The sequence below is a fragment of the Pelophylax lessonae genome, assembly GCF_965119305.1.
Source record: "Pelophylax lessonae genome assembly, chromosome: 10".
Taxonomy (NCBI): domain Eukaryota; kingdom Metazoa; phylum Chordata; class Amphibia; order Anura; family Ranidae; genus Pelophylax; species Pelophylax lessonae.
Genome location: NC_138777.1, coordinates 66,215,104 through 66,232,380, shown reverse-complemented (window position 1 = coordinate 66,232,380; position 17,277 = coordinate 66,215,104). Strand labels below are relative to the sequence as shown.

The following is a 17,277-nucleotide window of genomic DNA, read 5'->3' as shown; positions in this document are numbered from 1 at the left end:
CAATCTCCAATCACCCTCCCCCAGGCCTTTTTTAGGAAGTTAACCTCCCTGGCGGTATGATTCTTTTGGATTTTAGGTGCTGAAAGCGGTACCATTATTTTGCATGTAATTCTTGTGAATGAGCAGCCCAAACCAACTGTATACATTTATTATATATATATTATATATATATATATATATATATAATGTATACAGTTGGTTTGGGCTGCTCATTCACAAGAATTACGTGTGTGTATATATATATATATATATATATATATACATAAAAAGTACAGTAAAACTGTAGTAAAGGGCACTGGGGGGCAAACTAATGTGATTTTTTTTTTATTTTGAATGGTATCAGTGTGTTTGGTGTGTTTTTACATTTGAATTTGCCACCGGTTCCACCCCCCTGCGAACGTCACGTCGCAGGAGACTGAAGCCGGGGCACGGAGACGATCGGGAGGAAGATCCACCGCGAGACACCGCCGAGACACATCGCTGGATCCCGGTGACAAGGTAAGAAACCTCTCTTACAGGATCCAACGATGCTTCTGGTGGTACCCCGAGTGCAGCTCGGGGTTACCGCTTTTGGCTCTGAAATTTAACCCCGAGCCACACTCAGGAATACCGCTAAGAAGGTTAAGAGCAATGGTAATAAAATACATATGGGTACATAAATGCCCTAGAATTGCCTATGCAGTACTAACAAAGATAAAAGGGTCGGGTGGGGGGGTGTAGCTGCACCTGATTTTAAAAAATATTACAAGGCAATTTCTATAGCACGAATAGCAGATTGGATGCATAATAAGAAGGGTAGGAGCTGGGTGGAAATTGAGTGCGCACAAAGCAAGGTAGATTTTGGGAAGATGGTTTGGGTACCACAAGCAATTCGAGACTTGGCCATGGCCAATAACACAAGTATATTGACTAAGAACACGTTAAGAATTTGGGAGAGTTTATGTAGATTTTTTCACTGGGAATATAATGCACCATTTATTTTCATTAATACATATAAATTATTTTAAATCAAGGAAAGAGGACTGTTTATATTTTGTTAGATGGGCAAAAAAATTAGGTGATACAGTTAAAAGATGCAATGGTAGGAAACATATTGTGAATTTTCTTTTTTGAAGTAACACAAAAATGGGGGAATATGCCACTTGATACATGGAGATATACAGTGGGTACGGAAAGTATTCAGACCCCCTTAAATGTTTCACTCTTTGTTATATTGCAGCCATTTGCTAAAATCATTTAAGTTCATTCTTCTTCCTCATGAATGTACACATAGCACCCCATACTGACAGAAAAACACAGAATTGTTGACATTGTTGCAGATTTATTAAAAAAGAAAAACTGAAATATCACATGGTCCTAAGTATACAGACCCTTTGCTGTGACACTCATATATTTAACTCAGGTGCTTTCCATTTCTTCTGATCATCCTTGAGATGGTTCTACACCTTCATTTGAGTCCAGCTGTGTTTGATTATACTGATTGGACTTGATTAGGAAAGCCACACACCTGTCTATATAAGACCTTCCAGATCACAATGCATGTCAGAGCAAATGAGAATCATGAGGTCAAAGGAACTGCCTGAAGAGCTCAGAGACAGAATTGTGGCAAGGCACAGATCTGGCCAAGGTTACAAAAAGATTTCTGCTGCACTTAAGGTTCCTAAGAGCACAGTGGCCTCCATAATCCTCAAATGGAAGACGTTTGGGACAACCAGAACCCTTCCTAGAGCTGGCCGTCCGGCCAAACTGAGCTATCGGGGAGAAGAGCCTTGGTGAGAGAGGTAAAGAAGAACCCAAAGATCACTGTGGCTGAGCTCCAGAGATGCAGTCAGGAGATGGGAGAAAGTTGTAGAAAGTCAACTGTCACTGCAGCCCTCCACCAGTCGGGGCTTTATGGCAGAGTGGCCCGACGGAAGCCTCTCCTCAGTGTAAGACACATGAAAGCCCGCATGGAGTTTGCTAAAAAAAACACCTGAAGGACTCCAAGATGGTGAGAAATAAGATTCTCTGGTCTGATGAGACCAAAATAGAACTTTTTGACCTTAATTCTAAGCGGTATGTGTGGAGAAAACCAGGCACTGCTCATCACCTGTCCAATACAGTCCCAACAGTGAAGCATGGTGGTGGCAGCATCATGCTGTGGGGGTGTTTTTCAGCTGCAGGGACAGGACGACTGGTTGCAATGGAGGGAAAGATGAATGCGGCCAAGTACAGGGATATCCTGGACAAAAAACTTCTCCAGAGTGCTCTGGACCTCAGACTGGGCCAAAGGTTTACCTACCAACAAGACAATGACCCTAAGCACACAGCTAAAATAACGAAGGAGTGGCTTCACAACAACTCCGTGACTGTTCTTGAATGGCCCAGCCAGAGCCCTGGCTTAAACCCAATTGAGCATCTCTGGAGAGACCTAAAAATGGCTGTCCACCAACGTTTACCATCCAACCTGACAGAACTGGAGAGGATCTGCAAGGAGGAATGGCAGAGGATCCCCAAATCCAGGTGTGAAAGACTTGTTGCATCTTTCCCAAAAAGACTCCTGGCTGTATTAGATCAAAAGGGGGCTTCTACTAAATACTGAGCAAAGGGTCTGAATACTTAGGACCATGTGATATTTCAGTTTTTCTTTTTTAATAAATCTGCAACAATGTCAACAATTCTGTGTTTTTCCGTCAATATGGGGAGCTATGTGTACATTCATGAGGAAGAAGAATGAACTTAAATGATTTTAGCAAATGGCTGCAATATAACAAAGAGTGAAAAATTTAAGGGGGTCTGAATACTTTCCGTACCCACTGTACACAATTACAGCACTTTGGGCACTCTTTACCGCAGCCTCAGCCAATGGAGAAACTGTTTAGCTCTCCCGCGTGTACTAAGCATAGTCAATTAAAAATATATAAGATTTTACTAGGGGAAACAGAGCCTGTGTACCCACCTTATTTTGGGAAATGGGAACAGGAACTAGGATGTGTTACAAGCTTTTTGCTAGATGGTATCTCACCCCGCAGAGGGCTGAGAGGTTCAGTGCAGAGATATCCCCAATTTGTTGGAAGGGATGTGGGGCTCCTGGGACCTTTGTGCATCTGTGGTGGGAGTGCACAAAGATACAAGTTTTTTGGGAAAGGATTATTAGGTTAACCCACCAGATTACAGGAGACTGTATTCAGGTGGAACCTTGGAGTTGCCTATTTCACAACACAGAAAAAGGCGAGAATACACTAGTGCCTCACTTACTGAATGCAGCTAAACGTTTGATACCTGTACTTTGGAGATCGCTTGAAGTTCAGAGTATGAGGGATTGGGTTGTAAGGGTGGATTGAGTGAGATCCATGGAGGTAACAATTTATACAGCAGAGGACTCCTGCACAAAATATCTGGATATATGGGAAAACTGGCTGAAGTTTTTAAAAACCTGAGGACTATATGGAGATCCTGGTTGTTTGAGGCTGATAATTACTATTATGTACAAGCGAGAAGGGGTCTGATAGAGTGGGAGGGTAGTAGAGAATGAAATAGGAGGGGATCTGGTTAGTTATATTTTTCTTTTTTTTTTTTGGGGGGGGGGGGGGGTTATCTATATAGAAAGTTAACTTGTAATAGTTATATAAGATTGTAACAACTTGAACTGTGTTTTTTTAATGGTTCATGGTTATGGAAACTTGAATGAAATGTTAATATAAAAAATAAATAATAAACATCATAAATAATACAATGTGACACATATTTTTGTTGGATTGTTATGGTCATTGCCTTTATTAAGCATAAGGATAATAGCAGAGATGTATAGTAACTAAGTAGAACTACTTCACTACTGTACTTAAGTACCGAAAGGCGCTATCTGTACTTTTCTGGAGTATAATTTTTTTCTCCTACTTCCACTTTTACTTCACTACATTTTTTCGATGATTTCAATACTTCTACTCCAATATATTTTTTTTTGTGCTGTATAGTTACTCGTTACAAATATAAAAATTACCATTGCCAGAACAGTAGATGGCAGGTTTCATGAAGTTCAAAAAAATGTGTATAATGTCATGTGTAAATCAGCGCATATGAAAATAAATGCAACTGTATGTATAAATAAAATGGTCTACATATCTGCTGTTAAGGGGAAAGAGAACCTCCCCCAACCAAGGAGAGTCACAAGCGTACATAGACCTTTTTTCTGGTAAGAGGCTGATTTTGCTTTTTTCACTGGAAGTTGAGAGCACAGGTTTTGCAGTTTTGTTTCACTGGAAGAGTCTATTTGGATATTATTTTGCACTTACCTTCATCCGCCGGGTAAGGGGGAAATCCACAAGGTGGTGGGAGTCTGTACCTATTATTTGGAATAGCATCTGTTTGATTCCTGCACCTTTGAAAATATATTCATCTTGTTTTGTCACATATATATGGTATTATGGCATTATATATGTATATATATATGTATATATATATATATATATATATATATATATATATATATATATATATATGGACTTTTTATTGACTTTGATTTTATACACTCTTCCTTTATTTCATTATTGCAATATATTTTTGTATATCACATTGGTTTATTTATGATTTTGCGCACCAATAAGCGGTGGAGAAAAAAAAACATGCAGGGAAGAGAAGGAGGGATGCTTTAAAGGGGAAAGGGAGGGACATACTTTATGTGTTTTTGTTTACAAAAAGTTACAGCCAAAGGAATTGTGATTGTCCTTTAGGTTAATCATTTGAAATAATAAAAAACAATATGATGTTCAAACGTTTGACTTCTTTCTTTAATAACTACATAACACAGTACTTGTACTTTTACTTTCAGTACTTGAGTAGCAAAATTAAAAAAAAAACTACTTGCAATACTTAAGTACAAAAAATGTTGAACACTTTAGTACTTCTACTCAAGTCACTTTTTGATAGAGCACTTCCACTTCTACTCAAGTCACTTTTTGATTGAGCACTTGTACTTTTACTCAAGTATGGGTTTTGAGTACTTTATACAAGTGTGGATAATAGCAGCAGCATAGATACCAATTCTTTAAAACATACATGAAATCTAATACAACCATTAAAGCCAGGTCCTTGAAAATTCCACCAAGTATCATGTTCTGTTGCAAACCCATACGGCCACCACCCGTTCACAGCCAGCTCAGTGGGTACATACACACCAGTAATTTTACACTATTATTCACCTGGAGAAAACTTTAGTAATTACTTCTTTCATTAAAACCACGTAATCATACAAATGTGTGTCCATTAACATTAAACCATGCGTCCAAACATTTTTTGGCACCATCAAGGACCCTACAATGCTGTGACAATAATGGCAACGTGTTCCACAAGTCCCTCATCCTATTCCCACACCTAAATTCCCAAAACACGTGAACTCCTATTTATAGCCGTATCCACACTGTTACCAAGCGAGCCGGAAGGTGCGTAAAATCGCTCACCTTGCTGCCTGTTCCTCCTAGAGATCTTTAACCACCTGCTTCATATTAGTAATCAATTCTCCAACCATTCCTAACCCTTTTCCTGTCTTCCAGCCCACCCTGTCATGTGCCATTTCTCCTCTGTGCTCCAGGCAGTCTTGATTTTTGGTCCATTGTGGTACTATTCAAATGAATGGGCAGCTGTAACACAACCCACATCAACATGAAAATTGGACTGGTTTAAATGGACCATAAAAGTCAACTGTAGTTCCCTAAATGTTGTCTTAAAATGCATGTTAAAGAGGTTGTAAACCGAGAAATTTTTTTTTTTTCTTTACATCCTGAAAGAGAAAGACATAATGAGCTAGTATGCATCGCATACTAGCTCATTATGAAATACTTACCTTAGAACGAGCCCCCATCGTGCCGTCCGCTTACCTGTATGACGGGCGACATGTGTAGTCGCCCGTCTTAAGGCCATCTGATTGGCCGGAGCCGCGGTGACGTCACTCCAGCGCACGCGCGGGAGCCGACGGTCACGGCACGGGGCTCTGAAGGAACGGCATGATCAGCCGTTCCTTCAGAGCGCATGCGCCAGTGACGTCACTGGCTGCATTAAAGGTAAATATCTCCTAAACGGTACATGTTTAGGAGATATTTACAGTACCTATAGGTAAGCCTTATCATAGGCTTACCTATAGGTACAAGTGTCAGAGGAGGGTTTACTTCCTCTTTAACCTAAAATGTATGTTCCAGTATGTTTGGCATGATGCTCCAATTTGTGCAGTTTTCCTTTTCTTTCTTCTTTCTTTTGTGAATCTGTTGCATAACTGCAATAAATATAAGTCTGACTTTTATCTATTGCAGTTATGCCAAACAGACTGGTCCCTTTTAAGGATGAACTGAACACACCTGGGTTTGGTTCAGGGAGATTCGCCCAAACATATTAAACATTCAGATTTCAAATCCATACCCCATTGAAATCGATTAGCCAAATGGAACCATTGAGCCTTTGAGCAAATGTATCAATCAATTTTCTCAATTTTTAAGGCTAATAGCCGAGGGATTGGCAAAAAATGTATATGGGGGCTGGGCACTGCCACAGTAGACATGAAACAATAAACAAAATAAAAAATACAGCTTTGCAGGGAGCAGTGAATTCAATAATGCTGAAAGCACAACAATTAAAAATATGATTCCTTTAAAAAAAACTGCTTGGGGGTCCCCCAAACCAAAGTAAGCTGCAATATAATAAATTTTAATACTGTTTTAAGTTTTTTTTCTAAATGTCACTTTTGCAATACATGCAAAAAAATGTTATGGGTCCCCCCCAAAACCAAATTCTAGACCCTGGTATGGACTCTAGTGGGGCCCCACATCCAAAAAACATACATGGGACCCCTTCAAAACCAATACCTACTACCCCATGTTGATGAAGACAAGGGCCTTTTCCCTATAACCTTGACTGGTTTTGGGATGCAGGTAGGACTTTAGGATAAGGAGGCCCCCGATATCATCCTCTCCCCCATGTGAATAAGCAAGAGGCGGATAAATAAGCACACACAAGTCCTTTAGTTAAAAAAAATAAGTAAAAAAATCAAAAATTTTAAATCCAGCAGCAGTAACAATAGATGCTGGATTTTTTTCCACCTGTTTCTGGGGAAAAAAAATCTGTTGATATTCCGAAATGTCCATATACAGGGAGGCAGGGATGTGGTGATATCACTGACTAAATATGTACATGGGCAGGGCTTTTTTCAGCAGGAACGTGGGGGATTACAGTTCTAGCACTGAATGTATGTAATGGCAAGGGGTGGTGGGATGTGCTGGAAGGTCTATTGATGCTGGCTGCTATTGTTGCTGGAGGGGAATTTATTGTTGAGAGAGGAGTCTACTGCTGCTTAGGGGTCTTTTGTTCCTGCGGGGTCAATTGTTGCTGGTAAGGAATCTACTGATAAGAGAGGGGCCTATTGTTGCTGGCTCCTGGAGGATCTATCTGCTGGCAGCGATTAGATCTATTGTGGCTGGTAGGGGTCCCAATAGCCAATCCTGACTAGTAGGGGTCTATTGTTGCTGAGGGATATTCATTGTTGCTGAGGGGATCTGTTGTTGTTTGGGGGGGGGCTATTCTTACCGGCTGCAGGGGTTCTATTTTACAGCTTTTCCTATTATCATTTAAAACTTCCATGCAAATGACTTTGCACCACAAAATTATACTTGGTTCTATATTCTCTAAAATTGCCGTACTGAGAGGTGGGTTAAAACAAAAAAATGAAAGGAGTACCTGCACCTATTCCCAGAGAAAAAAAGTCCTTGACATGGGCATATATTGTCTATGGTCAAGGTCACATTTGTTCAGTGTTTTCACGACCACCAATCCGCCCCTTTGCTTACATGAGCGAGGATTGAATAGGGCCGGTGATTAACTTGGCCATTCTTGCACCTCTTGGCATCCCTTGACAGGGATATTTGTATGAACTGCATATAAAATGTGTTTATATATGTCTATGTTTTTTTTAAATAAATGCTTAACTGTATACATTGATGTTTTTACATTCAGCTTTAGAGCCCATTCACACTGCCGCGACTTGTCAGCCTGACAAGTCGCGGTCGGTCGCGATCCATTGAGTAGTACACGACACAAGTCGCTCCGACTTAGAAAAAGGGTTCTGTACTACTTTGGGGCGACCTCGGAGCGACTTGCATAGACTTCCGTTATGTGAAGTCCCTGCAAGTCGCGCCGAAGTCACAGGTCGCCCCCCGAAGTCGTGTCGCCTCAGTGTGAACCGGCTCTAAAGTATCAAAAGGGTGTAACTTATAATTACAGTCTGAGCAGTTTCTCTTTTTTTTTAATCAGAATAAAAGCCTGAAGAACAAACTACTATCTGGGAACAAGCTGTGTGGTCTCCGTGCTGAGGAAGTGAGTGAGACTTTCTTTAAATGGCTGAATGCTAACTGAAATGTTTATGAAGGTATCTGACCTAGAGATTCTGAATGAAAATATAAGTAATGCATGTTTTATCAGACTTGACATTCCTCTGTGTTGCTGTTCAAGTAGTGCATTGTGTCAGAACAGTAAGTAGATGTTCAGCTCTGTCTTTTGACATTGATACAAATGTATACTAAAAGGCAAGCATTTTATGAGGCAAGTACAACGTCTGCAATAAATGTTAAAGGTGTTAAAGTGCAACTCCACTATAAGCACATTTGTCAAGCCTAGGGTAGCATCTAGTTAAATAAATAAATGGATGTTGCAGCCTTCCAGGGTTCTAGCTGGAAGCTCTCCTTCACTCTTTTTTAGCCAAGCCTCTTTTGGGGAATTCTACTTTAGAGTTCTCTCTTATGCTGTCTAGTGGTTCATTAGTTCAATTACACCGCCTGAAGTAAAAGCTTGATTTCATGACATTTCATGATTTTTCAAGAGACATGATCGACTTGATCATGCAGGGCAAGATGACATTAAGGTTGACTAACTAAAGACAAAAACTGTGCACTTTGCTACTACAGATGCACTCTGAGCTCCAGGGTTTAGTAAATGAGGTGAAGCTTTACTTTGTAAAGAATACCTAATTACATGCAAGAAAAAAAAAGAAAACAAAATTTTTGCTTGCATGTAATTGGATGTTGAAAGTCAGAAGACCCCCCCCCCCCCTCATTACTAAGCTCTGGAGCAAACTCCCTTGCAGCCTGCAACTGTCTATTTGCCTTCAATAAATTAGATATATTCCCTCTTAGATTGTAAGCTCTAATGAGCAGGGCCCTCTGATTCCTACTGTATTAAAGCGCTGTGTAAATTGTTGGCGCTATATAAATCCTATATAATAATAATAATAATCTATTGTCTCTGGAAAGGGTGTCCTCAAAACCCCTTACTCACTTCATTGCAGCTTCTTGCTTCTTTGGTGCTAAGATTATTTGTTTTCTTGACACGACAAGAAATGATGTCACGCTCCTAGTCATGTGTCAGTCTTTAGACCCCGTTCAGACAGGGGCGACGCGACTTGCTGGGGCGAATGCTGAAGTCAATGCAAGTCGCCTCCAGGTCGCCCCCAAAGTAGTACAGGACCCTTTTTCTAAGTCGGAGCGACTTGTGTCGCTCCTATTAGAACGGGTCCTGTGCTAATCAATGGCAGGCGACCCACCGCGACTTGTCAGGCGACCAAGTCGCCTGACAAGTCGCGCTAGTGTGAATGGGATCTAAAACCTAATAATTGGTTGCTATGCCTAGACACCTTTATAGGGGAGCAGTCACATGCTCCTCTTTACTCAGAAGTGTTGAGTACTCTTGCCAGTTTTAAAGCACAAAGGAGGTCAGTGTCCTTTCTACAGCCACTGTCACTGTGTGCTACATGTGTTTCTTCATTATATATACAGTACATACATGAAAAAAATTGTTCTATATGCCCTCAGGATTTTAAAATATAGTTGCTGATGATCAGATTTGCCAGGAATTTAAAATAACTTCCTGGGTCACTTTGCTGATGATCTGCTTGCAATGTGCACCACCACCCTACAGTCCGAAAAATCACTCTATTATGATGATATGAAATATATTGTACAATATTTTTAAATATAGACAACACTGAAGTGCATAAAATAGGTAGAGTATTCAAATTGAATTGCATTGCTTTAACTACTCGATGAAGACATTGTTAAAAGAATAAAAAAATAATAATAATTATATATACTGTGTATGTATATATATATATATATATATATATATATATATATATATATATATATATATATATATAATGTGTGTGTGTGTGAAAAATTCACCTTGCAAAAGAAGATCAATAATACTTACTTGTCCAGTGAGTTGTAAGTCCTACTTCGGTAATGAAATCCTACAATCCAAATTGGGAACCTACCAGCTCACAATAATAAGTGAAGTAGCTGTGCCTGAAACAACTCGGTGTTCAAAAAGGTTCTTGGCAAAGTACAACAAATAGAAAAATTCAGACAGTGCTCACACTATAGCCCAGTAGCATAGGCGTGTGCACAGGGTGTGCCAGGTATGCCGGGGCACACCCTAATCACCCTTTGTGGCATATTTCACCAAAGAAAAAAAATCTCCTTTTTTATGCAAAAAAAATTGTAAAATATATATATATATTTATATATAAGAGAAAAATACTAAAAAATAAAAACTACAGACATCGTCCACTGCCCTACTGACACCAATCTCTGCCCTTTTGACACCATCCCCTTCTCTATTGAAACCATCCAATGCTCTACTGACACCGTCAGTATTTATACATTTGCACACAAAAGCATACAGTATGTGTTTGAGCTTTGGGGTGCGCACCCTAATAATAGGCTGTGCACTCCTAAGCCCAGTAGTAAATCTTCTTTCCTAATAATGTGTACACTTAATGTTTGCTTTTGAATTTATTATACTGACCTTTGATGGCAGTAGCAAAGTTACAGCTCTCAGGATCAGTAATATGTAATCTCCTTCTAGAGGCATATATATAGTGTCTACTCACCAGGCACAATGGTAAAAAGTGGCATACTTTTTGAAAATACACCACAGCTTAGATGAAAAAAAATAACATAAAAAATGCTTTGCTGGTGACTTAACCCCTTTAAGATTAAATCTCACGTGACTGAGTAGGTGCAGCATTTTAACTGTTCAATTTAACAAACCCACTTAAGCACCTGTCAAGTGTATGGTGAATCCTCTAGGCTCCTCTGCACAGTGGTCAAAATAATTTTCAACATCAGACACAAGTTCTGGGTGTGTCAGATGACTGGTCCATACAGTGCACTGTGGTTCCATGCACTAGCCACTGCACCACTACTGTGTGCTTTTGTGGTGTAGAGAATGGCAGATGGAACCCTGATGGGGGGAACAGGTATCTGACACAGTTCAGCATCCCATATGTTGAATGCTAAAGTTCCTTCAGCCACTTTGCCCCAGTTAAGGGACTCACATTGTACACTGGACAGGTACGTTTTATTAAAGCTTTTTGCAGCACGATATTTATCACATTTTACATTAGAGACAGATTCCTTTTAAAGAATGAGTTTCCATATCTGTTTCTGCTTCCCTTTCCCCTAAAGTGGCTTGGTCATCTTCTACTTACACATAACCTTGCTTCTGTGAGATTTTTGCTGTACTCCCTGCCCAGTGTTCTCCCCAGTTCTTCAAAATTCTTCTTTGCATTACTTTTGAATATGCACTGTGGAATCCAATAACCTAAATGGAAAGTCCATCACCGGAATGACAGGCACAAGATAAGCTTTCCACTAAAGTTAATTGGGTACATGGTATGCATGCGTTCATAACACTGTGCAGAATTTTTCAAGAGTTCAGAGAAAATTCCACATGGCACCAAACAAGTAGCATAACAAAGATCTTGTATAAGAGGCGTTATAGGCAAAAATAAACTCCGGGGAAAGAGAGGGGGAGCAAGAGATAGGCACACTAAAAGTACGCTAACCCCTTTAACACTTTGCAAACATTTATTAAATAAGGCTTCATGTGTTAGACGCCAAACAGACCTTGCAGGAAGATAAATCCTATCATAAATAAAGGCAGCAACTCATATTTCTATATTGGCTCACAGGGTGTTCTTAAATCTGAACACTCCAGCATAAAGGAGAAATCATTGTTATACCAAATCCAACTACTAGATCATAGTCTCGATAAGCCAGTGCATTTCTATTAGCATATAAATTATTGAAAAAGATTTCCATGAAGACAGCAGTGAATAGAAAGGAAGAATTTGTCACTCTACTTTTAGCCAGTCATTCATTCCTGTGTCTATGAATTTCTAATACTCAGATGAAATATTGTCAGAGCAATATTGCTTTTCGTTTTTCAAATAAAAGTCATTTCACTAAGATGATTGTATATGTTGGTTGATCGGTAGGTGGGTAAAAAACTTGACCTATTGTTACACTGAGTAGTATATCTACGTTTATGTTTACAGGGAATTTAGTTTATTGTTGATGTCATTTTTTTTTTTTTCATTTTGTAGTCAAAACGCATACAGGCCCAGCTAAAAGAACTTCGGTATGGGAAGAAGGATTTGGTTTCTAAGGTAAGTCAACATTTTTAATTTCAATAGCTTTTATTGAAAGAAAGCAAATAAGAGTACAATGATAACCGATACAACAGAGATATGAAATCGACACTACCAATCAATAATACAACCATCCACTGGAAAATAACATGTAGCGTGGAGAACATGGTATAAATGTATAAAACGAGGGGCCTGGAAAACCAGGCAACCGGTTATGGTGATCAATTCAATAAACATGTTACACAAACTAATAGAGAAAGAGAAAGCAAGGCTCAAACTTTTTTAGCAAAATAGATAAAAAATTGCAAAACGAAGAAAAGAAAAAGAGGGTGAAAATACCCATTTCAGGATCCTGTGGCCTAAGTAAGAACCGTATGACTAGAGGTCACGCCTGGTCCCAAGCACCTTGAGGAGGTTGCAACACATTTGGAATTCAAGCGATGTAGCGACCCAAAAAGAGAGGAGGGGCCCTTTCAGGATTAAGGGTCCCTATGAAAAAATGTTCAAGGCCAAGAGGAAGAGTGGAAAAGTCAGCAGTATTGAAAGAAGAGGGTAATAAGAATAGAGATAATACTAAGACAAGAGGTAGGGAAAGAAGATCAAAAAGGAAGCGATGAGAAAAAGAGGGAAAATTTTTAAATAATATGTCTAGTGCCCAACAGTAGATATAAGGATACTTGGGACGTTTTGTAGGGTTCCTGATCTATAGAAATGCATTTAAATTCAGTGATTTCCGATAGGCCAGTGATGGCAAACCTTGACACCCCAGATGTTTTGGAACTACATTTCCCATGATGCTCATGCACTCTGCAGTGTAGCTGAACATCATGGGAAATGTCGTTCCAAAACATCTGGGGTGCCAAGGTTCGCCATAACTGCGATAGGCATTGCAAAATGTATGGCAAAAAGGGTATTTTTTGACACAAAAATGGAAATAGCATGCAGGCTTGCATCACAGTTAGAAAGTCTGTTTGGACAGGCCACAATGTCTGAGAGCTTGAGAAGGCATCTAGCATTGGGAAAATACAAAATAGTGTATTTATTTGGACACTGAGGATGGAAATGAATATGAATTTGAAAAATGGTCCTACCTTTTTTTATTCCATTCGTTTTTGTTGGAAGTTTCTTTTTTGTACATAGCAGTATACAATTATACAAAGCAGTGCAAAACAAAAATATACTTTTCACACTTGTTGGTTATGGAGGATGCTAACAGTGCACAGCATACTGCTGAAATAGAATAGTAGAAATATCATGTTATGGATGGTATTGTAGAAATATTGTGTTATTGTATTGTAGAAATTTTGTGTTATTAACAGTACATAATAGTGTCATTTTAAACTTCCAAGGTTTTTGTATATAACCGTAGACTGGGATATAATGAATTAACCAAAACTACAGAACATGTAGAACAATTAAAACATTGAAAACATTTAGAACAGGATACGCCAAATTATCACCAAATTGTCAGTTGAAGGGTCTCCCACCCTTCCAAATTTACAGATTAAGATCCCTGTAAAACATTTGAATAAAAGCTGGGAGGAAGAGGGATCAGAATAGTATGAAATTAATATAATATCTTCAGCAAGATTAACATTTTAAATGCCGCAATTCGGCCCAGGCACAATACCTCAAATTTACTGTAGCTAATCAAATTATGTCTAATAATTTGTAATAGATAAGCTCCACAGACTGCAAACTGTTTTTTCCCCTTGCAGCCAGTTGTATAAGCAGTCCTCTAGAGTAAGCTTTATGTGTGCACCAGACATTAAATATGTCAGATTGCAGTGAAAAGTTCAGTAGTTAGACTTTCTCTGTGAGTGATTAGTAAATACATATGTCATTATTATGACAAAGATGGGTCAGTAGTGTTTTATAATCCTCTGTCAAAGTCAGAGATATAAGGGCATGGTCAGACCACATAATGGGTAATATATATGCCCTATGTATTTTATGCAAAAGGGTAAGGTCTGTCAAGAAGAGATGTTCTCTTAAATATGTGCCAAGGGGGAAAGGGGGCAGAGTTAAAAGTATAATGTCTCTCTATTGAGCATAAGCATCTCATACAGGTAAGGGTTGAAGGGTCTGACTCATACATGGGATAGAAATAGATTTAAATTAAAATCTCCGACTAATAAAAGAGAGCCTTTTTTGAACGGCCCCAATTTTTTTCAGGAGGGCATTGAACAATCTAAGTTATCCAGAGTTGGGGGCATACAAATTTACCACCGTATATGAAACAATATTAATTTCATAATTCAAAATAATGTACCTTCGCTCTGAGGAAGAAGGTGTTGCCTACTAAAAGCATCAGCCAGTAAGGACTCAGTGAGGCCCCCCTGTACTCTTGAGTCTGTTGTACCTAGGACTAGAGGGCAATGATTAAGTAGCTCAATGAGCGATTTTATTCAATATGTTTGTGAGTATAATTTTTGAAGATTATCTCTTTACTAAAGGAGAAGTACAGCCAAAGCTCATTTGCCTGTATTTCTCCTGTGGATCTCAGGAGTGCAGTCCGTTCTGCACTCCTGTGACCTGTTTTTTAGCAGACCACAGGCTGAAGCCTTCTGTTGGCAGACGTCACAGAGCTGATCTAGGCTGGGGAAATATCATGACCATTTGGTCAGGATCCACACCCAGATGCCTAGACTAGTACCTGGCTCAGTCTCCCAGTGAGCCGCTGAGCCAGCCACTCCTGCCCCTCCACAGCCCAGTGAGAAAGGGGGGGCAGGAGCAGAGAGCAAGTGACTGACAGTCACCTACTCTCTGCTCACAGAGCACTGAGAGCTGAGCGATCAGTGGTCTTTAATTGCTCAGTTCTCATCCTTAGACCTGGGGGAGGGGGGGGGTGCAGCATCAGATGGCTGCTGCATCCACCTAGGTAAGTATGATTTTATACAACGCTTACTTCTCTTTTAAATGTCATGGGATAATGCACTAGGTTGGTGTGCCCACTTCTGCTAATTTTTTGTAGTGGCTTCGGGACATCCCCAGTCAAAAAGGGCAGCGAGGCTAGAGGCTATAGCCATGGAGTCATTCTCAATACCTTTCACCAGGATATCACACTTTTGCACAGGAGTCTTTTTTGTTGTTTTTACTATCGAAAAAGTGAACTTTCACTATAATGTCTCAGGGGCGACGATCAGGAGTGTGAGGTGGCTTAGGGAATCTCTGCGCTCTGTTTATATTGGCCTCAGAAAACATCCGGTAGCAGAGTAGAGATCATTTGTTGTACTTAGCACTTTAGATCACCCAGGGGTACAAACTCAGCTATTCCCTGTGGTTTAATATTGTTCCTCCTCAATCTATCCTCTAAGTCAGCGATTTTAAGTTTAAGTTGTCGGATTTCTTCTTTGATTTTGTTATGGGCATCCTCAAATTCATTGTGAGCTACTGCAAGCTCATTCTTTTTAGTTTCCATGTGGCTGACCATATCATCCATATCTGTGATTTTAGCTTTAACTCTTGTGACAAAAGAAAGTATGTCTCTATGTAAAGTACCTCATAGGGAGACAAGCATATCTTTAAGAGCTGTGTCCACTATTGGTTGACAAGCAGTGGGAAAGTTTTTCAATGGAATCAATACGCTCCCTTGTATTTACTACTGTACTGTACTACTTATTACAGTCTCCAAAATCTGACAGTGTAGAATCCTGTCTGAAGCGGGATTTCCGTGGGCTGTGTGATGGGGAAGAAGTAGCACTTGCCTGGCCAGTTTGCTGTGGCATGGAACCCTTAGTGAGGCGGTGGGCTGGGTTTTGTGTGGAGAGCTACTATGCAAGGTTGCAGGTAACACTTCAGACCCGATACCATCTTAGTGGAAAGAAGCTCCGGCCAGTGTGAAGAAGTCAGTGAGCTTGCAGGGCCCTTCCAATGATTTTCGTTTGCCCATCTTAAGCCATGTGGTTGGTCACTGTCACACCGCTGCAATTCAAGTGATCTCTGCTTCCCCACATCGCTTTGAGCTGCTAAGAGCTGAAGGTCTGCCTGGGAGCTAGATTACAACGTGGCCATCTTCCCGGTTGCTGGCCAGACCCTCTGTCCTAACTTTTTCATTCAAAAGATTTATTAAAGGGACTCTGTCATTTTAACAAAAATATAAAACCTATTTTAAGGTTGTAAACCTTTGAGAAAGCCCACTGGGCGCTACGCGTGGGGTGGGCGGTGACGTAATCACGCTGGGACTAGGTGGAGCTGTGTATGCTGAGGATTGTATTGTGAAATGCCATTTTTTTTACTTCTGAAATGTGAGTGGATTTTAATATGGAAATAAATACTTTTTATTAGGGATTTGCACAATGGTTCTTTCCTCTTGCCCCCTGTTTGACACCATGCTGAGAGCTGCTGAGAGCTATGGATTTGGAGTGTACAGCTGGTGCCACATATAACACTGCAAAGTGCATATAGACCTCCTTTATTTAGTGAGGTCCATTCAAGCAGGTGAGAAGACACCCGTAGGTGGGGTTAAGGGCACTGTGGTGATCAGAGGCAAATACCGAAGGGTTTCTGGTGTATGGGACTGCACTTTTTTTTCACGTTGATTGATTTTTTTATTTATGGACTATATATATATATATATATATATATATATATATATATATATATATATATATATATATATTTAAAAGAAAAGATAGACTCATTGAATTTTATTATATATAGATGATTTTTACACTGTTTTCAGATATTTATTTCTGCACTATAAATTGAATTAACTTTACTGAAAGAGAGCGCTGTGACTATAAAAACTCCAATACCTAGAGGCCCAAATGCCTTCCATACATTCCTTTTGGCTAATGAGATAGCCCATAACCATGATTGGTCAATTAGAA

At 39.7% G+C, this 17,277-nt stretch overlaps 1 protein-coding gene across 1 annotated transcript in view; it reads left to right on the top strand.

The window, feature by feature from the left end:
• LUZP2 (leucine zipper protein 2) overlaps positions 1-17,277 on the top strand; it is a 950,181-nt gene that overhangs the window by 602,145 nt on the left and 330,759 nt on the right. Inside the window, exons 6-7 of the mRNA XM_082270449.1 lie at positions 8,272-8,334; positions 12,401-12,463. Of these exons, the coding sequence (XP_082126575.1) occupies positions 8,272-8,334; positions 12,401-12,463 (126 nt within the window). The remainder of the gene's footprint in view (positions 1-8,271; positions 8,335-12,400; positions 12,464-17,277) is intronic.